A 21,337-nucleotide genomic window follows, 5' to 3' on the forward strand; every position below is an offset into this window, starting at 1 on the left:
GCAACCATGGCTCTCCCCCTGATAAAAAACCCTTGCTTGGCCTTGCTAAACCAGAAAATTTCACACCAATTCCTCTCCTCCCCTTTATTGCTAAAATAGCTGAAAGATATGTGCATCAGCAGTTTACACACTATATTGAGTCTAATGATCTTCTCACGAGACTCAATTGGGTTTCTGCCGTCACCATAGCACTGAATCTGCTCTATTGCTAGCATCAGATACATACTGTGAATGAAGGCAAAGCCGCCGCACTGATAATGTTCGATCTCAGTACGGCTTTTGAAACAGTGTGTCACCGTCTATTGCTGGAACAACTGTGGTCCTATGGTATTAGAGGCCCTGCCTTTGAGGTGGATAGCTTCTTTTCTTAAAAACTTCACTTTTCATGTAGTCCATCAGGTCGAACTCCTCTGAGGTCCTCCAGCTGAAATGGGGGGTGTCCTAGGGCTCTGTCCTAAGTCCTACACTATTTAATCTCTATATATGCCCGCTAGCTGAGGTGATTGCGAGCTGCTGCTTTAAAAATCGTATCCTACTCTGATGACACTCAAATGAGTGTCACCCTCACTCAAGACCAGGGCTCTTCTGCGACTCCCTTCAGAGCTTGCATGGCTGGATTAGCCGAGTGGATGAAACGAAGCTGGACACGGAGGGGAAACTGCCCTCTATCTGGTCCTCGACTTGGTGGCTGGACACTCTGGTATTTGTTCTGGCTCAGAAACAATCAGTGAAAAATATTTGATGTTTGATGCTAAACTGAACTTTGATACACAAATTAAATTTCTAGCCGGGCTGGCACCTGTTTTGGCATTCTAAAAATGATATGGAAGATCCTAGGCCTCCTGACAGAAACTGCCAGGAAAACTAGTTCAGGCCTTGATCACTTCAAGGTTGGATTACTGCAATGTAGTCTACCTAGATGCCACCAAGAGCAGACTCCAAAAACTTTGAAGGATTCAAAACGCTGCTGCTCGCATGCTATTTAATATTCCCAAATTCTCCTAAATGGGACAGGCTCTTGTCATGCTTCATTGGCAACCTTTGAGGAAGAAAGCAGCGTTTAAGGCTCTTTGTTTCTGCCACAAAATCCTCTTGGGGGGAGAGTCCCCACTATTTACACCCACTGATTGATGTTTACTGCCCCAGCAGAAATCTCAGATCTACCGCTGCAGCACTAATGTCAATACAGAGAGTGAAGAAAGCACAATTAGGGGGCTGCTCTTTTAAGTTCCTGGCCCCTACATTATGGAATTCCTTGCCTCTTGATCTTAAGCAGGAAAAATTGGAGTCTGCTTTCCACATAAAAAAAGACCTAGGGCCATATGTACGAACACATTGTCCCATAGACACAGAATGGGTAAAAACCTTTGATACATCTGGCCCCTAGCTCTTTAAGGCAGCCTTAGATTAGAGCTCGTAGTTTTGGTTTCTTGGTAAATGAACCTTCAGAGTGGGGACACTGGTGGAGTAACCAGGTGCTTTACGAATCTCCAACATAACCATTCTGTGCCTCTACCTGTCTGCTGAATGTTATGTTAAGCAAGGAAATGCCTAATTTCTAAAAGTGCCATTTTCAAACTCACGATTCAAAAACCAACTTTACCAAAAGATGTATTTTCAAATTGCGAGTTCAGATTCCCTAAACTCCATATCGCTATCTGCTCCCAATGGGAAATTACAATTAAAAGATATTTCAGGGCAATCCCCATGTTAACCTATGGGAGAGATAGGCCTTACAATAGTGAAAAACGAGTTTAGCAGTATTTCCTATCAGGACAAGTAAAGCACACCAATTCATGCCCTACCTTTTAATTCCCCTGCATCCTTCTCATGGGCTTGCCTTGGGCCTACTTTAGGGATGACTTACATGTAGTAAAATGGAAGGTTTAGGTCAAAATTGAAGTTTAAAACAGCACACAGGGGCACTACAATAGCGACCAGAGACATGTTTGCAGGGATACTCGTAGTAAAATGGAAGGTTTAGGTCAAAATTGAAGTTTAAAACAGCACACAGGAGCACTACAATAGCGACCTGAGACATGTTTGCAGGGATTCTCTGGTGGATGGCACAATCAGTGCTGCAGGCCCACCAGTAGGATTTGATTTACATGCCCTGGGCACACCTGGTGCACTATACTAGGGACTTACCAGTCAATTAAATATGCCAGTCATAGATAGACCAATCACCAATACAATTTAGACATGGAGCACTTGCACTTTAGCACTGGTTAGCATTGGTAAAGTGCCCAGAGTTCTAAAACCAACAAAACAAATCTGAAAAAATAGGAGGAAGAAAGCAAAATGTTTGGGAATAAGCCTGCTAAAAGGGCCATTTGATACACATGAGTATTAATTATCAGGAAACCATCCATTACATGTTTGAAAGTTCTTGTAAATAGATGAAAGAATTCAATATTTAAATTTCATGTACAATTATACACAAATTTTATAAACTAAACTATTTGTTGACAAAGCAATGCCTGTAGGTGCACAAAGTTGTGCTCTAAAGATGTGCTATGTTACTCGCTTCACAAATATTACACCTCCTCTCGGGTCTGCACTTGCCTCGTGGAATGCTTTGGATCCACCATAAGTTTGCTTCTATATTTTGTTGAGCATTGTTCATCCCCAGACCCCACTCACTTAAGTAGCGGAATGTCCTCACAGTTAAACACTTACATATTCTTTGGCAGTGTAGGAAGACTTCCCCAGAAAACAGAGACAAGCTCAGCCACAGCAATACTAGCTTAAAAAGCTAGCATTGCAACCTTAAGCTCTGGTTCATTACAGTCTCCTAAAAACTGGTAAAAACTTGTCAAATGCCTCTTAACTGACGCTATTAAATCAATTAAATGTATTACGTATATTTGCACTCTAATATTTTAACATGCAAGTATTTTTATTTGATTAGTTGATGAAACAACTATTGAAGATTCATCATTTGATGTTCATTGAACTATTTAGTATCTTTCTGAAGAAAAATAAATACAATCTTTAAACAACAGCATGTTTTTTGCAGTAGATGCTGCAATAAAAAAGTAGGTATTATTTAAATTACCATTTTGCTTGGTATGTTAGGGCAAAATAGTCATTATGCCTACATAATTTCTAGAACAAAAGGTAATATAATATAGTTCACGTTAAATGACAAAATTACTCAAAGCGATATAAGGAAAAGTCAATTTACTGGACCTGTCCATATTCCACGATGTGCCCAATCACAAAACTTATTTTAATACAGAGGAAAAAAACTTCCCTAAAAAATACAAATTAAGCACTGACGAAACCAATAGATCTACCTTACAAGTTAAAGTGACTGTATGCTTCCATCTTTTCAAACACCCAGACTCTCATTCTTGCACTAATCCTTATATTAATCCACCCATTGACTCATTCATCTTCTCACCCTTTTATGATAGCATACACACAACCAATGAACAGGTGCTTTCAGTTATCAGAAGGGCCTACTGCCTTTGTTGACAATCTGTCAGATGGATATCTGTAGTCTGGAAGGGGTGTGAAGAGTATTTCTAGTAGTGTGAGACTGCTGGTTTGTTGGAGATGTGAAAGTGCTTTTTGTGTGTAAGACTGCTCCTGTTCGAGTGGTGTGAGAGTACTATTGACAGTGTGCCTGCTACACTTTGAGGGTTTTACGGTCTGACAGGACGGAGAGGCTGCTAGGGAGTGGGGAAAGTGTGCTTGCAGGAGAGTGAGACTGTTAGTTTGTTTGGGGTAAAAGAATTGGCAGCATTAAGGGTGTAATGCTTTTCCATCATAAAAGCTTCAACAGTTCCCCCTCAGGTTTTGTTGATCACGACCAAAGACAAGTCATAATCTTAATAAAACAGTGCTGCTACAATCCTTTTCCTCTGAGACATGATCATCTGTTTCCCTCACATGAGGCTGAGTAAAGGCTTACTTTTGAGAACCCTTGCCCATTGAAGGCTGACCAAATCCAGCAATGCCTTTGTCACGGGATCACTAACCCTACATCATGTGCACAACTGGTTGTATTACTGTTGTTACTAAGCAACAGTTACATCAGACAGCAGACACCACCTACAACTGAACTTCATGGTGCTCGTAGGTACTTGCCACCTGATCCAGAGCTGATGTTAACAGATTTGCAGGAGTTTCTAGCAGTTGACTCCCTAGTTTACGCCGGTCTCAGTATGACAAAGCCAATGCAGCTCACTGTGTGTGCATACACATGTCACGCATGTGCAGCATAGTGTCATTTCAGAATAGGTACATATACAGTACAGTGAGCTTGGTGGAAGCAACTGACTTGCCATCAGGCAGGGCGAGGATACTGCAAACAGTGCTTAATCTGAGCAGGTGGCTGAGGATGAGGCCCACCGGCACTCATTTTTCCTTATCAGACTTTAACCAGGGTAAAAGAGAGAAAAACATGAAATGGAAAAAAACGGTTTAAGAGAAGAAAAAAACAAGGATAGAAAAAAACCTGAATAAGAGAAAGAAAAATGCAGGAAATGTCTGCCGGTAGATCAGAGACAGGTGAAATCAAAACTATGCAACCTCTGTATTCGGCACTTCTAACATTCGACCCCACCACCTGCGGACTTCTGAGCAAAACATTGGGACCGCACTTATTCTTTTACAAATTAAGATCTGATAGCGCATGTACTGAAGAGCACACACTGACACTTTGCCACGAAGAGCACTATACACTCTAAACTAGCTAAGTGCAGCATAGATCGTTCCCAACACTGTCATCATTTAGTGAGAGGAAGGCTCTTTTGTGGATTCCGGCAGATTCAGAAAGGTTCCATCACAAAAATGTGGGAAAAATTTGTGATTTCCAGCAAAGTTGGAGGTTTGCAGAGCATTGTGGGTAGGAAATTGGTGCGGGTGCATGTGAAGCACACCACCTTGGACTCACCCAGATGTTTAGTTTTCAGATGTGTCTACGTCTTATGGATTTTTCTACATGGCAGCGTCCCAAAGACCAAAAAGTGCAGCCCTTACCATTCCAAATGGGACTATTTAGAGAGTTAGACAAGCTCTCATGGCCTAAATGTAAAACCAAAACCCAAAATAATCAAATGTCCTCTTTCTTGTTGTAGGATAAGATGTTCTAGTGTGCGGGGAAGAGCTGAAAGACTGTTGCCCCCTTCAGTAGGGGTGGGGACATAACCATGCCCATGCTGGTTTGTATCCGCCACACCACAATATTTTTTTTTTTTATTCCCTGGCATCTAGTAGGCTTTCTACTAGCCACCCAGTGAATGGATTGGGGGTAACTGCCCCCATCTGCCCACCAGCGGGCAGAACAACTTTGGCCCCACCTCAGGGGAGCAACCCTTGCCTAAGGGGGTCACTCCCTTGCGTGGAATTGACGCAAACAAATAAAAATCCCTGGTGTCTAGTGGTTTATGCCCCCTTGGGGGCAGACTGGTCTAATAAAAGTAGACCAAAGGGGGCAGAAATGGCCTAAAAAGATTCCCCCCCGCCTCACCTCCCAGAAGAGCGACCCTTGTCTAAGGGGGTTGCTCCCCACGTCCAGGGGGTTTGGGGGATGAGCGATTCCCCTTCCATCCCTTCCCAGGGGAGGGGGTGCCAGACCCTCGGGGGCACGCCAGCGCTTCCCTCAAGGGTCCCTGCCAGGACATAATGGTTACGTCCTTGGCACCCGAGCGGTGCTGCAGAAGACGTAAACGTTACGTGCACGGCACCCAAGGGGTTAAGAAGGATATATATTTCGATTTACACGTAACTAAATATGAAAGTACAATTGTACACAATGAAAACCAGACCTCTCTAGCCCAGAGGTCTACAACTCGCAGCTCGGGAGCTACTGGTAGCTCGCCAGCACCCTGAAGTAGATCTTAGAGGTGAAGCAAAGCCAAGCATCTCATTCAGATGGTCTCTGAATTAAAGAAGGTAGCACTGCTCATCTAAAGACCCTTAGTGTGGCAGCCAGTCAAATCAATGACAGGGCCTCATAATAATATTCACACACTGTGTAAGCCTATGTAGTCTTGTCACATGACCTTCTGTCTCAGGTCCCAATTGAGCTATGTCTTAAGAAGATTGGCCATGTCTTAAGTCCTGCTTGATCAGTCACACCATATGCGTGATCAATGGGCCATGAAAGAAAAGTGCCTGTATTAACCGTAAGTGTGGGACTGCTGGAGCCAGAATGAAAATGTGTGAGTTTGATGCATGATAAGCCAAAAAGCTGAGGAGAGCTCCTCCCCATTAAACAAGTAGCTATGCCTGGTGTCAAGGATCACCAAAGCACCTGCTATCCCCAAACATAAGGGGCTCATATCTGACATAATTGTGTCCTCTATGGCATAAAAGGTGTAGTGGCAAAATAATGGTTATTCTTGACTTTGTTGTGCATTCTTGCTCTAGTGGTGGTATACTGACAGCAATTGTTGACATTTTAGGAGCATGACTGACGTTCTATTGGCCATTCCTGAATTAACACTGGACCCCCTTCACATAATAATGGCCATGTTGGTATATGGTGCCAAGCGCAAATTTTCAGAAAATTACTTTCTTCTGTGAAATTGGGTCTGTTTGTCCAAAATGGAAAGTTGTATTCAATAGAAAAATACCTAGATATTTTTTTGGAAACGGATGTTAATAAAGTCAAAAGGCTATAATTCAAGTTGATAGTTAAATGATAATTCAAGTGGACTTGTGAAGACATTTTGCAGCGGTTAGGTCTTTTGTGCCAGGGGACACAATGTGCTTTGGTAGGTATTTCATTAGTGTGTAGCAGCCATTTAATATTGATAGGCTCTTTCCTGGCATTTCTGCTGGTAACCTTGCCTGAAACGCTTGGGTTGTCACTCCTAATAATCTTGCTTTGGGTGTTCATAGTGTAATGTTAACATATCAGATTCCTTTCTATGACAACAGATTTGGCTCAACTGAACAGCACACCAGTGGTAGCAACTGTGGTGCCATCTTATGGCACAGACCCCCCCTATCTGCTGTCAGAGCATCCATATCGGCAGTCTGCGATCGGGAAGGCTTTCTTGTCACAAATCATGGTTGCAAGGTTGATGGCCCTTTAAGATCAAAGAGATTAACACAAAATGGCACTATTTTCATGATTACCAACTGCAGGCTATGCAGTTATAAGAAACCGTTTATCCACCTACTCTGCTGCTGTCCAGCATTGAGGAATACACGTCGCACTTTGCTGAAACCTTTTTTTTTTTTTTTTTTTTACATAGTGCGAGATCCTGCGCCCAAGACAGGGACTTGGTCTTTACATTGAAAGAAACATCTGACCTAGCCAAATTTGTAAAGTTCACTCATCAATTGAGGAGACTGAACAATTGCACTAAGACTGGCTAGTCTCTTGACAGCCCTTATCTTTTACCGCCCTTTTGATAGTTTTTGATTTGTCTTGTTTGCACTTATTTTTCTCCTTTACTAGGAAAGTAACCATATGCTGACGAGCGGCACCCTTATTCTCGTCAAGCTTTTTATTTTTCTTGTTTTAAAAATTAAAGTCTGTTAAATTGTCTTGAATGTATGTGTCTTTTTAAATGGTCTCTTTAGAGCAGAAAAGCGACTGTTGGGTAGAGTCTGTACTTGGATTTTTTTTTGCACATTTTATCGTTTGAATTTTTTTTCACTTCATCTGTCTCGTTTGCACTTGTTCTTTCCTTTATTAGGAAAATAACCGCATACTGACAATTTGCACTATTACTTTTGCTCCGATTTTTATCCTTTTGGTTTTAAAATTATATTTTGCCCAACTGTACTGAATTAGATATTTCTGAGCTTTTGTAAATTTTCTTTTATTGGGGATGATCTCCCTTTGTAAAGATTTTGATTAATCATACAAGAGATGTGGGTCACCCAGTGCTTAATTTGAGTCAATTGTTTCCGGTGCAGGACACCAGCACTTATTTTTGAGGGCCAGCACTTATTGTTCTGCCACAAGCATTACCTGCGAGCAAAAGACACATGAGAGCCGGAGGAAGAGAAAAAAGAAAAAGCGTCACAAAGAGAGAAATAAGAAAGCTGCAAGAGTGAGCTGGAGAGGCAGGGAGTGGCTGTAAATGGATTAAAGAGGCCTGAGCTGGCTTTAGGATCATGCTGCCTCAGTGTTTCAGAGTCGCACAATTAACTGGCAGCCTCAGAGGAGTGCTTTGGGCACCTGCACGTTTTTATTTACAAATGAAGTACTGGGGTCACCACAACTCTGCCCAATCAACTGCCCATAAATAAGATGATCAACAATGGGTTAGAGCCAAAGCCCGCTCCTTTGTTGTGACTAAGCCATCTATGACACAACTAAGGCTGTCTTTAGCCAGATTTACTTAAAGAGACAAACAATAATATGGCACAGTGAGTTAAACGCTTGTCACTGACACCTGCTTGGCTTTGCCGGGATACTAAGTTCAACCAGAAGGCCAACCCAGCCTTCGACTAATATCAAGGGTGGTAAATGGAGTAACATTAAACTGAGCACTAGAAATATTTATTTATAGTCAAATGGCATTAACATAGGACAGCAAAGCCAGCTAAACTCAGTTTCACTTTCCCTCCTTTAAAAGAAAAAAATAAAAGGAAAACAGCTTTACTATGCAGTCACCTATTACACACAAAGAATATCACAGCTCTCGCCACCAGCCATGATGCTGCTATGATATGTCTTTTCTTTGTTTCTGTACCATTAGCAAATTGATGTTTTGAGCATGGCGGGTGCTAAGAAATATGGAATGTGCTGTGTGGATTCATAACCATAACTGGAATATTTCAGTTGCGCACCTAAGCCAGAACAATAAATCATTTTAACTCTGGGTTTTTTCAGTTATTCTCGTTATGTATTTTATTTTCAACTGTGTGTAGTCTTCAGATGTGCACAGTAAGTCTTGGGTGCAGTGCCTGGCCTGTGACCAGGTGTTACGCCCAACCACCCCGTGCACCTTCAGCTACGAGCAGCAGTTGCTGAACACAGGGGCTGATCTGTGGCTAGGACCTGTGTCCAACCTGCCGTGGTGGCACAAGACTGCTGTGCAGAGCTAAGTCTTTGCAGCAGACTGCGTGCCCCTAGCCTGCCCCATGACCACTGGCCATGCACAGAGGTAATTTGGTACAGGGGTTGGGCAGGGGCCAGGTCCAAAGTTCAAACTGCAGGGCATAGGCTCTACCTCCTGCCTTCCCAGTAAGGCCAGTCATTTTGGTGTTTGGCTTCCCTGAAATTTGGAAGTCAAAAGCGAGTCCAAAGAGCAGCAGAATCCAACACCCCAAATGCCTCCTGACAAACGTGGAAGTGAGCGCTGCCTAGCAAGTGTTGCGCCCTTTTAGGAGCTATTTCTCAAGGTTGTCTTGTATTTTCCACATGTGTGGGTACCCCTGACCACTGTCTTGGGGCAAGTTATCTCTGGGGTTGGTCACCAAAGGATGTGTGTGACAAGTTACATGGAGGTAGAAAAAAAAAAAAAATCTGCTCTAATTCAGTCACATTTTGTTAAAAAAAACAAAAAAATCCTAAAACTGAAATGTTATTGATGTGATTAGGGAGTTAAAATGGCAGAGATATTCAAAAGCGTTAATCCTTAAAGCCCAAGCAAAAAACATTTGAAACACAATCTAAAAAACAGACTTACACCAAACCAAAACAAGCATTTGCAATGCAATAGGTCTCGCCTTATCTTGAGTTAGAGCTATTTGCATTGTAAATTCAGAACTGGACTTTTCTTGCCACATAAACTGGTCAACCCGGTCTCATAATTTCGTCTTTTCCTGCCATATAATATAATAAAGCACTCCCATTTACCTTCTTCCTCTTTTTTAAGACATATACAATTGTTACATAAACCATTTTCAGAAATAAACTTTTGGCATTAGAGCGTAATGCTCAAAACAGCAGAACTAAAATATAATTTGGGACGGACTGGAGGGTGAAAAGAAAGAGGGCAATGACAAGTGGCGTAGTAATGGTGTCATGGGCCCTGGAGTAGGAAAGGAAAAGGGTTGACTGCAATTTCGGTAGGAAAATACAGCAGTAATTAGAGTTGACTGAGGTCCACAGGTCTCTGGGCCCCGCGCCACTACATTTGTTGCTCCATTGATAACTAGGCCTCAGGAAAGAAGGCGGATGGGGCAGAAAAAGAAGTGAAAGGAATGCAACAGACAAAAAGGAAAAAAAAGAGAAGGGGTTGCAAAGAAATTAAAAAGGGAAAGAAAGAATGAGAAAATTAAAAAAAACTAAGAAGAAATAGAGCAAATAAGTGAGATAAAGGAAAAAAGGTAAGGAAGCTAGCAAACGAAAGAAGGATGAAAAAATAATGAAAGAAGTGTGAAAAAGAAAGAGAAAAATGAACATTAGGGAAAAAAATAGAGATGGTGAGAGAAACAAGAAGCGAAAGAACCAGGGCATGTAGGTACTGACACGTTTCCTACAGACACAGAATGGGGAAACCATTTTGACACTTCGGGTCCCGACAAGTAACTTGTGGCTTCCACATAAAGACAGGAAAAAGAGGGATTTATAGTAAAACTTGAATCGATAAAGAAAAAAAAACACCAGACAAAGGAAGAATGATCTAAAAAATAGTGAAAGGACGCATATTGAGTCAAAGGAAAGAACAAATAAAAAAGACAAAGAAAGAATGAAGGGAAGAGAAAAAAAAATAGTGAGAGAATGAACGCCTAATGAAGAAAAGAGAGGACAAGGAAAGAAATAACCACGTTTTTGCGAGTTTGAAAGAGGAGGTAGCAAGAGGAAGAGGGAAATAAAAAAAGGGAGAGGGGCAGGAAAATAGTTGAAAGAGAGCGAAACTGTTAGCGTGTGGATTTTAAACAGCTGGAAAGAGAAAAGTAGGGGAGAAAGAAAACACAGAGTGAACAGAGTAAAAGGGAAGAACGGAGTGAGATAAGAGAAACAGACCCTCTCAAATAAAGATGAAAGCTAAGAATAGATTTAAGTGGCTCCCCCACATCCTCAAACAGAGGTCAATGTGGAAAAGCAGGGGGCACTGCAGAACAACAGGAGGTGCATTAGCAGAGTTGTATGTGAGCCCCAATACAGCAATATTGGGGCTCTTCGGATCAGGATTGGGGGTATAGACAGAGCTGTGACTCGGCCCAGTGCTGGAATCACAGAAAGGCAGCGGGTGAGGAATGAGGAATGGAGCGCTGTATAATTCCTGGTATTGGAATAATGGAGTGCTGCAGGTTAGGGTTGAGGTGCACTGACAGTTGTATGTGGGCTGCAGTACTGGAATAGTAACAGGCCCACAAGGTCAGAAGTGAGGTATGTTAATGGAGCTGTGTGTGAACCTAATATTGGCACGCCAGGGTTGCCAAGTGTTAGCCTGGAGGTGCCCTGGTGAAGCTGCGAGAGGGGCCCAGTTTGGGAGTGGCACTGCCTCTGAACCACAGAAGCGAGAAGTCCTGAAGGGTGTGTGTGAGCCTTATTACAGAGAAGAAATGTGCACTGAATGTTAGAATTGATAGACTCTGGTAGAGCTGTGGTAGTTCCTACCAAAAGTGGTGCTGGATGTTAGACTTGAGGTACACTGGCTGAGCTGTGTTTTGCTCTTCTAGGTCCAATACTGGCTTAGCAGTAGGACTGAATCTTAGAATTGAGCTGCTGTATCTGAACTGTACGTGAGCTGGGTCCCGGTATAGGAAAGGAAATGACCTTGCCAAGGTAGAACTGAGGTGCACTGATGGAGCTGCGCCCGAGATCCTAGTATTGAGCAGCAGAGTGCACTGACTGCGAGAACTGAGGTGTTCTGGCAGACACCATGTGTGGGGTTCCTGCCACTGGCACAGCAGAGGGCTTGGAGAGCGTGAGCCGAGGTGCAGTGATGGAGCTGTGCCCAAAGTCCCAGTACTGGAGCAGCAGAGTGTACAGGCTACGAGAACTGAGGTGTTCTGACAGACAGTGTGTGTGGGGGGGGGTTCTTGGCACTGGCACAGCTGAGGGCTTGGAGTATGTGAACTGAGGTGCACTGATGGAGTTGCGAGCGTGATCCCAGTATGAAGCAGAAGTGGGCACTGTCTTTAAGGATTGTAGAGCACTGGTAGAGCTGGAGCCTAGCAATTACAAGCGATCCTCCAAACTTGCTCTCAGCACACACACAGGCACATTTGGTAAAGAAAATCCAAGCCAAGGAAGGGCAGGAGTCAGGCAGCTGAGAGAGGGTGCAGAAAGTCCACAAAGACCTAATGTGACAAAGATAACAGCCTGATTTATAGTCTCGTTTACAGTTAAGCTCAGAAGATGAATGCTCTGCAAATGAAAAAGGGAAGCTTCCCTGCACAGGAGCAGAAAACAAAGTTTAAAAAAAGTCCCCACCAGGACAAAGCGTAATTATACAGTAGTTGGTCCCTCCGCCTACACAGAAGAAGGAGGGATAAAGAGGCATGATTGACCACTAGCAAGCAAGGATTTTTAAGTTACACAGAAACTAACAAATGTAATAGTTGGAAACCCACAGAAGTAGTATGCAAGAGGTTGTACACATGACCTAAAAAGGATTTAAATCTGTCGTAAATTTCTGATATCATGCCATGTTTGGTGTAAATTTGTTCAACCATTTGGGCTTTAGATGTGAGCATAATTTCCTAAAATGAGACACTTATTTTTCCAACCACTTGCCTTAACTGTTTTTCATGGATGAATCTGCACAAAAACTTGGCATGCTGAAATAGCTGAGTAAGTAGAATTCCATGGTTTTGTGCAAATCTGTCCATTGGCGTCAAGAAATATAGGAAAATCAAAAAACGGCTTTTTTTGTAAAACACTGTCTGAACCATGAATACCACTGTGTAATACCCACACACATATTATGACATTTTGAAGGGAAGGGGGAAATGATGGAGAGAAGGAAGTATAGACACAGAACGGAATCCCATGGAAGGCAGGATGAGAAGAATACGTGGCTACGTAACAAAACTGAATTATGCATCTAAAATACCCAGCGAGCCAACCACGCCAGAAAATTATACATGATGGAGAAGCACAGAGCAGGAGAAAGTGATGGACTGTTGACAGGATTCAGGAAAAGTAAGAGAAAGAGATGGAACAGCAGAGAGAATGGAGGATTTTAGATTAGGAGAGGAAGGGAAAAAATGGAATGACAAGGCATAGAACAGATGTCAGGACAAAGCAACAAAGCTGGAAAGGGAAGCCAACTGGAATGGAAAATAAGTAGGTGACTGAAGAAAGGGTCAAGAGGAGGAGAACAAGAATTTCAGCGTGCAAGTTGTTAGGAAAGTGGCAGAATTTCCAAGAGTGATAGGAATAAATTATATTCAAGGGAAAAAGATGGACATATTGATCTAGATTAAAAATAATGACAACATAAGTTAAACCAGTAGAGCCTAGTGTCATCACCATCCTTAACAGCAAACTACTACCAGTGGGTTCAAAACACTGTCAGGAAATGTATGATCCATCCCACAGTTTTCTGTAATTTATATGTGCCCCGTGACCTGTAATGTTTTGCCTAAATGTTGCATGAACACGGACGCACAAGGAAGCCCGGATATACAATTATATTACTGCTGTTAGAAAATGGCATATAATTCAGGAAATGATTCTTTCACACAGCGAGCACAACCCACCTACACAATGCGGTACTTGGAAAGTGCTGGCATACCAGTCTAGAAGATGACTGCATGCCAGCTGGATATGCCACAAAATATAATGGTGGTTTAGTAGAATCAGGAGCGCAGAGGAAATATTTCCGAACAAAAAAAAATCACCCATCAATTATGCTTTTGGGCTCAGTGTTTTTTATTTTTTTACAACCCAACTCTTTTCGCAAGATGCAGACTAACACCTTTTCCTTTAAAGCACCTGCTACTATTTACTCCTTACAACAACCACAGCATTCACCAACGTTGAAGCATTTAATAGCAAAAACTCAACCAAGGCCCTGAAGCCAGCTCTTCGACGTGCTGCTGTTCCACCACAAACTTGGAGGCACAGCATTTCGTTCGCAACTAGGAAAGAAGAGTTATTGATCTAATGAGCTATGTTAAATGCCTAAACAATATTTAACTAAATGCAAAGGAAAACAGATTGATTAAAGGCACAATAATAACGTTATCCCCTGGATGTGGCAGCCAATGCGTCTCTGTCCTACTTAAATCGGCAATATGTAAATGTCTCAATTTCCATTATGAAGTTTTTAAAGACATTATTGTACCCTTTAAGGCCGGAAATGATTCTTCTAAGAAAGGTTAAACTTATGGAGTGAAGGACGTAAAAGGGTAAAGAAAAAATAAACAGAGGAACAAGTGTTGTAATTAACTAACTTTTCCAAACATCGCGAATAAACAAGTCAGACCTGACAAATCCTAACTCAGTTACCTATTCCTATAAATGGCATGGTCCTTGATTTAGAAACAAGGTTGTCAGACAGGCATGTTAGGAATCCTGGTATGTTAATCATAAAGTATGGATATGCTGGTTCAATAGATGTAAACAACCAAGAAGCCGTGCGGCGTAACAGAAGAGAAACAGTCAGCGGAGATGTAACACACTATCACACGAAGTTTATGCAAAATGTGGCGAGGGGTGCACAGTTCTCACCACCCAAAGAATGAGTGCACTGACCACCCCATAGTTATGCAAATGCTTTTCCCTGTCACCCTCCCTCTGCATCCACAGACCGGTAGACCACTTCACCCCTAAACCCGCCGGTCCATGGTACAATGATGTAAAAACGGCGTGTGCATAGAGGCCCATGGGTGCTCTCTGCGAGTAACCTGCAAAGAGAGACCATAGCTTCATTTTTTTGCAAGTTCTGTCTCGCGGTAGGAAGTCTTGCCAACTTGATCTTTCAATGCTGAGAAGACTGGAATGGCACCCAATTGGGCATAGTCCCTGACAACGTTATCAACGACAATCTGACTAGCAAACAGAAGACAAGAGCGGATATAGAAGTGGGGAGCGTCAAAGTGAGTCTTCAGAGGGAAGGGCAGAGCTCAAGAAATAAAGCCAGCGTTCGAAGATTATTTTTTGTTAACCTGCACATTTGAAAGAAAAGTCTTGCAAAAAAAAAAAAAAAAAAAAAAAAGACTACACGATGGAAAATGCGTAACCCGTAAGAACTAGCTACATTTAAGAACAGAGTAGGTGCCTTAAAACAACACCCTTAATTTCTTCACTCACACTTCTTTCCTTAGATGCCGACTTTTTTGGCAAGCACTGCTTTTACCGACATTCAGAAAAACTGGCACACCCAGTGCATCACGCTGGTACACGAGCTGGTTAAACAGCACGTGTTCACGTTCGGTAAACACCCTGCTTCTAATCCCTATAAATAAGTGGAGCTCGGAAGGGCTGCACCAGAGGTGCGATATTCAAAAATGGTCCCTACAGGCCTTTGCTCTGGTATCAAAGAGTACATTATGCTTGTGTGAACTGAAAAAGGGTCAAGGGGCGACATAGCAACATCTCAGGAGTCGATTGAATGAATAGCGATTCTGAAAGAAAATCTTTTAATACTAAACACTTGACGAGATGACCCAATAATATTACTCTGTGAGGGTAATGGTTTAACAGCCATCCGCTGACGGGTTCCCTAAAAAGCATGGGCCGAGAAATGAGCAATTATTTAAAAAAATATATATACATATTGGGGTGCGTCACATGTATAAAGGAATGATTGGTATACTTATTCAGTATTAATCTATTCAAAGAGAGTCTCACAGCCAAGAGGAACACTGCTTGCACCGACACAACCTACAAAACCGTGGGGTGTTTTACGAACAGATGAAAAATTTGCAATAAAGTCAGTTAACCAACAGCTGCCACTTAAATAGACTTACAGAAGAGACTTTCTCGGTAGATTGTGTATAGGTGTAAGCTGTGGTCATAACACCAACAAGGAGAGGATTAAAGGATAAACGCAAATAGTGTCTGTGCTTATAGTCTCAGAATAAACGCAGGTCTGAAACCCATCCGTGCTAAAGGCAATACCAAATTAGAATAGCTGCTACAAACGTGGGGCAAGTTTGTTCACTGAGTTTCCCAGCCAAGCCTTATTTATGTAAGGAGTTTACAGCACTAGTCCTCGACCTCTGTTCTTGACAATTAGTTAGCTTCGTTCCTATGCTAGTCATGTGCTAGACAGTCTGACTAGAGGATGTGCAACCGCCACAGCTTGGAGCGTTTCACTGTAGCTAGAATTAGGGGAGACACCCTTCCCCAATGTGAACAAGACAGCGGTGGTGAAGGAGCAAAGGGAGTCTCGGTTCTGGTGAGCTTGGTTACTGCAGATGTGCAATGCAAAGGCATCTCTTGAAGAGAGAGAGTATTACTGTGTGGAGGAGGGGGGTATTTAAGTTGTTCCCCAACTCTCCCCCACGTAGAAGGAGAGCAAAAATGTGGTCCAGCCCAAGTAAATGAGGTGGGATCCTCCTCTATGGTGGGAACGGTGTAGAGCAACTTAAAGACAGACACTTCCATTCCCAATTAAGTGGAATAGGGAAACGGGTATGGGAAGCGATCCTTCAAATACGAAGTTCAACCAAATACAAACGTATATGGTAAAGGGCGAATGCGTTTTTGTTTCTATCAAACCGGGTTGAGTAAGATTAGGAAAAACCTATCTAAAGAACACTTAGGGTGGAGCCTGTTATTAACCAACTACAATTTGCTCATCGATATATTTATATAAATGTCACGAAAAAACTTCTTTAGCAGATATAAACGGTGCTTTAAATTGGTCGGTACTGTTCAGTACGGAGTACCGGCACTTTTTTTTTATTTTTAGAGGGTGAGTACCTGCACTTTTCAAGAAAAACGTAATACTTATAATTGGAGAGTACCGGCACTTCTCAGAAATCTATTTTTTGATTTCGAGCACTAGATATAAATACACACAGATACACAGCGGGCTCCACACATAAGAGCGAAGGCTTACCTTGAACACCTTGCCGAAAGCACCGTCTCCCAGCTCACCGATGATCTGCCAATATTCCTCTGGGTTCTGGTCCCGCTTCACGTGCTCGTACTGCTTCTTCTTCTTTTCGCTGCCCAGCTTAAATATCTTCCGGAAATTAAAGAAAGACATCCCTGCACAGGAAATAATCTGCACCCAAATGAAATCCGGGTCTGCCCAGCAGCCCTGGAGATCTAGTGCCTCCTGTCCCCACCGGCCAGTGTCCTCTACTTGGAGGGAGAGGGTCGCTGCCTCGGCTACCCAGAGGGGCCCAGCAGCCGGGCCTGCAGAGAGCTGAAGTGATGGGGAAGAGGCGTGCCTCCTCCTCCTCGGGCCGGGAGAACTTCGTAAGATGGCATCAGTGGCAACAAGTCTCTCGGGCGGGGAGGGGGCACCGGCAAGGGCAGAGCCGGCGTCACCGTTCAACAAACCCACTGTCCATGGATTGCTGCTCTCCAGGGTCCGCTGACCGCGAAATCACCCGCAGAGAACAAGACTCCCAAGGCACCTGCCCCCTCGACACCCAGGCCCGCTGCCTTCCCTGTATTATGGTAACGGTGACCGGCGGATGTTCAAAAATAGAAGGAGGTTAGCCGGCCGAGACGCCCCCTAGGCGCCAGTCACCGACCAGCCAGCTCCGGCGTCAAGGTCCCTCCGGAAAGGGCGACACCGGACTCCCTCGGATCACCACAGGCTCTTGCAGCCTCCCTCCTCTCAGTACTGCTTCAACCAGGCAAGTTTTGTCTGCGCATGGGTGAGATGCGTCACGGTGACGACCATTTTAGAGACAGGCAACCTTTCATAGTATGCAGAGGGTCGAAGCTATTTCTAATCTTAATCGATATAAAATAAACTGCCTGTGTCCTGTGCCTGACTTTGAAATGGCCACAGAGGTAACATTAACATTCCGGCTTCCGAGCCCCACAGCTTCGTTTATCAAATCGCCGTCACGGCTACGGCCGAACATCGAACTCAAGAGAGGCGTGAGTGCTGTCCTGCTTGTGCAATCGATGCAGGCCATCTTGGTATGGAGAAGTATCATTTTTAGCAGGAACGATGTAAACATTTAATCTCCATCTATCCGGTTAGGAAGAAGTAAATTCTATCTCTTTCTAATTACCAGAATGTGTATTTTTATGCGTCTTTCTTTTTTGTCATGAAAAACGGCCATGTTCAATCTTTTCGAATAACGCTCACTAGCTTCTGAAGCAAACGCAGCAAAGGTTTTTGTCTGCTACCACTACTCTATCTAAACTTGTTTTAATGGTGTATTGTTTATCAGAAACTCATTATATTATATTAGTTTACGCCCATTAAAATTAAATGATTTTTGAGACTATCGTGCTCTTTTTACTTAGGAATTATATTGTTTCGAGCATTTGAGGTTACTACGTAACTTACTACATTTATAGCTCACCCTCATTTCTTGCAAGTGACCTATATTTAACCAGTTGTCGTCTTTGTGCAAGTTGTGACTGTTTTCAACGCATTCTTTATAGATTATCGGCCTTGTTTTACTGTCGGGTTACCGAAACTAGTGTGTCGTTTCAAGCTAGCAGTACATCTCGGCCTGGATTTGCTGAAGATCTTTAGTCTGACAGTGAATTGTCACTCCTTAGTCCTATAGTGAGGTGAGTAGTGCTAAGGCATGGTCGGAGAGACATTTACGTCTAGAGCATGTTTTAGACCATAGTAATAATGAAAATAAATGTCAATGGATGACTTAAACACATACTTCGCTGCAGCAAACATTTTGCACAAATAAAATAAACTAAGGCGAACAGGATTGCGAGTCTAGTGATTTTGATAGTAAGAATGGCATGCATGATGTGGCGAGCAGGCATTAAGTGAAATTTAGGCCATACTTAATGCCCCCTCCCACCTCCACATGAGGCGTAGAAGTGCGTTGTGAACAGGTAGCTCGCTGCTTTGTGGATCGCAGAGGTAGTTTGTAGTGTTAGCTGTAAGAGTTTCAGATATTTGAATATTATGCAGCATTATTTGGGTTGGTATATCGATTAGTTGTGTGCATTTTATATTCTAGAGGTAACTTAGTGAAAAATTGTTTCTGACGCGAACAGTGTTGTTATGTATCAATATGAATGTGTCACTTCACTCAAAGGGAATAGAGGGCATGTTATTATTTTATTGTTCTGTTGTCCTAGTAGACTGTTTTTGGATGGCTGCAGTGTTGTTAGAAAATAAAGCATGTTTTGGGCCATGCTTCTAGTGGCTAGTACAATGAATCTGGTAGGAAGAGCTCAGTAGGATTTAGTTTGGAATTTCAAGCAGTATAGGACAGGGAGAAACAAGCATATCCATAGATTCAGTCAGTGTGGAATGGTGAGTTACATACCGGTAATCTTCATTACTCCGAGTTCTACTCTTCTCTATCACAGTCCTTACCCCGTGAGCAATAGCTAGCTCCTATCATCAGATGTACCACCAAGCTGAAGAGAAAAAGGTTTCTCATCCCTTCTCCATAAATTACAAACATCCTGTCACTTGACAGGAAATGAGGAAACACCCACCTCACATCCTGTGATACCAAGCTCCATAAAGTCGGCCAAATTCCCAAAAGGATGGAAGGATGGGAAACCTTGTCTGTGACGGGAAGAATAGAACTCGGAGTAATTGAGATTACCAGTAAGTAATTGGCAATTACCTCCTCATCCCTCTCCCTGACACAATCCTTACTCCGTGAGCATACACCAAAGCAACAAAATGGCTTCAGAGCGAGAGAGATATGAAAATGTTAACTTTACACAACACTTCAGCTTCCGTCAGATAGAGATACATAATTATGATCAGTTACTGAGCCCAGCACAAAGCCCCAACTGCTGCAGAAAAATGTCTTCCCAATATTAACCAATAGGGAATAACAAGAGTTTTTGGGGAAGCCCACGTGGCTGCCTTAGAGATATCCTGCATTGTAGCTCCCTTGGATGCCTCTGATTGACTTACTTTAGCCACTCCTGGAACACTTTCCCCTTTTGCTTCGTATCTTGAAATAAAACCCTCTACTTAATGAAGCAGAAGAAGGTGTCAAGCCCTGACCAACAAGATCAAAAGTCACAAAAAAGGAATCCGACCGCCTGAAAGCCCTTGTTCTGTCTAGATAAACCAATAAAGCCCTTCAGACATCAAGCAAATGTAGAGCTTTATCACTGTCAGAGACTGGATCCGGACAAAGAATTGGAAGCACTAAATCCTATAAACAATGAAACTGAGAAACAACTTTTTGAACAAAGTGAGGACCAGGAAGAAGCAGAATGATTTTGTCTGCAAAAAATATCAAAAATTGATTAGAGGACAACAAAGCTTCCAGTTATCCAATCCTTATAGCAGAGAAAATGGCAAACAAAAATATCACCTTATGGGTAAGAAATTTAGGCTTTATTATCTCCAAAGGCTCTAACGGGTGACCTTGAAATGTTTGCACACTAAGAGAAGATCCCAAGCAGTAATGGAAAGTGCAACAGAGGTTCCCTAAGCAAACAGTATCTCCAAAGCCGTACTACAGAGGGAGCGTCGCTAATAAAATCAGGATCCCTAAACACTCTCACTGCTTCCCATTTGGCCCTTAAAGTGGACTGAACAAGCCTGTGTCGAAACCTTCCTTCAGGAATTCCAAAATCAACTCTGTCTCAATCAGTCATCCTGAGAAATGCCTCCTCTTGCACCTAGAATCAAAGGGTTGCCAGTGTCTAAAATAAGACTTTATGGTTGATGGTTGCCTGTATTGCTGCACCACAGAAGCCACCCCAGTGGAACACCCCTTTGCTTCTAAATGCAATTTCTCAACAACCAAGCCAACAAAAAAGCATCTGAAGTGCTGGGGCAGACATTATTAGAGATTTTTGTAAAAGTAAGGATCTTGAGGAATCACCCATTGGGGACACACCACTAACTTCAGGAGAGTTGGATAGCACAGACAGCGATTCCAGACTGGGACCACTCAAAGAAGCTTTGCCCTGTCCTCCTTCAAATTCTAAGAACCCTGTGAATTAAGGACATTAGGGGAAAAGCATATAGAAACCCCTCTGGCCAAAAGAAAGACATTGGGTCTTCTTCCCTGGCTTTCTGTGAGGGCGTAATTGTGCAGAACCTGAGAAGAAGGGCTTTATGTTCTGGAGCAAATAGATCCACCAGCAGAAGACCAAAACTCTTCACCAACTGCTCTAATGTCTGCTCTGTCAATGGCAAGCCAGATACTGATGGGAAGAACTTGCTAAGGTGAGATACTGTTACTTTATCTTTCCCTGGAAGATAAACTGCCCTCAGGGACAACAAAGTCTTTCTGCCCAAAGACACATTTCTCGAACCTTAGTCATAGAACTTAACAACTCCCCTATTGGTTTATGTAACTAATAACAACCTTGTTGGCTGTCTTTATCTGAACCAGCTGAGGCTGAATAGGAGCAAATCGGAGG

At 42.8% G+C, this 21,337-nt stretch overlaps 2 protein-coding genes across 10 annotated transcripts in view; one reads left to right on the plus strand and one right to left on the minus strand.

Annotated features, from left to right (window-relative positions):
* Positions 1–17,635, minus strand: part of LOC138300280 (STE20-like serine/threonine-protein kinase) — a 310,793-nt gene extending 293,158 nt beyond the window's left edge. For both annotated transcript variants that reach the window (XM_069239454.1, XM_069239453.1), the window contains exon 1: positions 16,887–17,635. In XM_069239454.1, the coding sequence (XP_069095555.1) occupies positions 16,887–17,036 (150 nt within the window). In that variant the 5' untranslated portion in view covers positions 17,037–17,635. The remainder of the gene's footprint in view (positions 1–16,886) is intronic.
* Positions 17,636–17,776: 141 nt separating this feature from the next.
* STN1 (STN1 subunit of CST complex) overlaps positions 17,777–21,337 on the plus strand; it is a 426,801-nt gene continuing 423,240 nt past the window's right edge. For 2 of the 8 annotated variants that reach the window (XM_069239456.1, XM_069239461.1), the window contains exon 1: positions 17,777–17,929. The gene's annotated coding sequence lies outside the window, so the exon portion shown is untranslated. Of the gene's footprint in view, positions 17,930–18,403; positions 18,536–21,337 lie in introns of those variants that run through there. The other 6 variants (XM_069239464.1, XM_069239460.1, XM_069239459.1 and 3 more) reach the window with 5 other exon arrangements.

Source organism: Pleurodeles waltl, chromosome 6 (assembly GCF_031143425.1).
Source record: "Pleurodeles waltl isolate 20211129_DDA chromosome 6, aPleWal1.hap1.20221129, whole genome shotgun sequence".
Lineage (NCBI taxonomy): Eukaryota > Metazoa > Chordata > Amphibia > Caudata > Salamandridae > Pleurodeles > Pleurodeles waltl.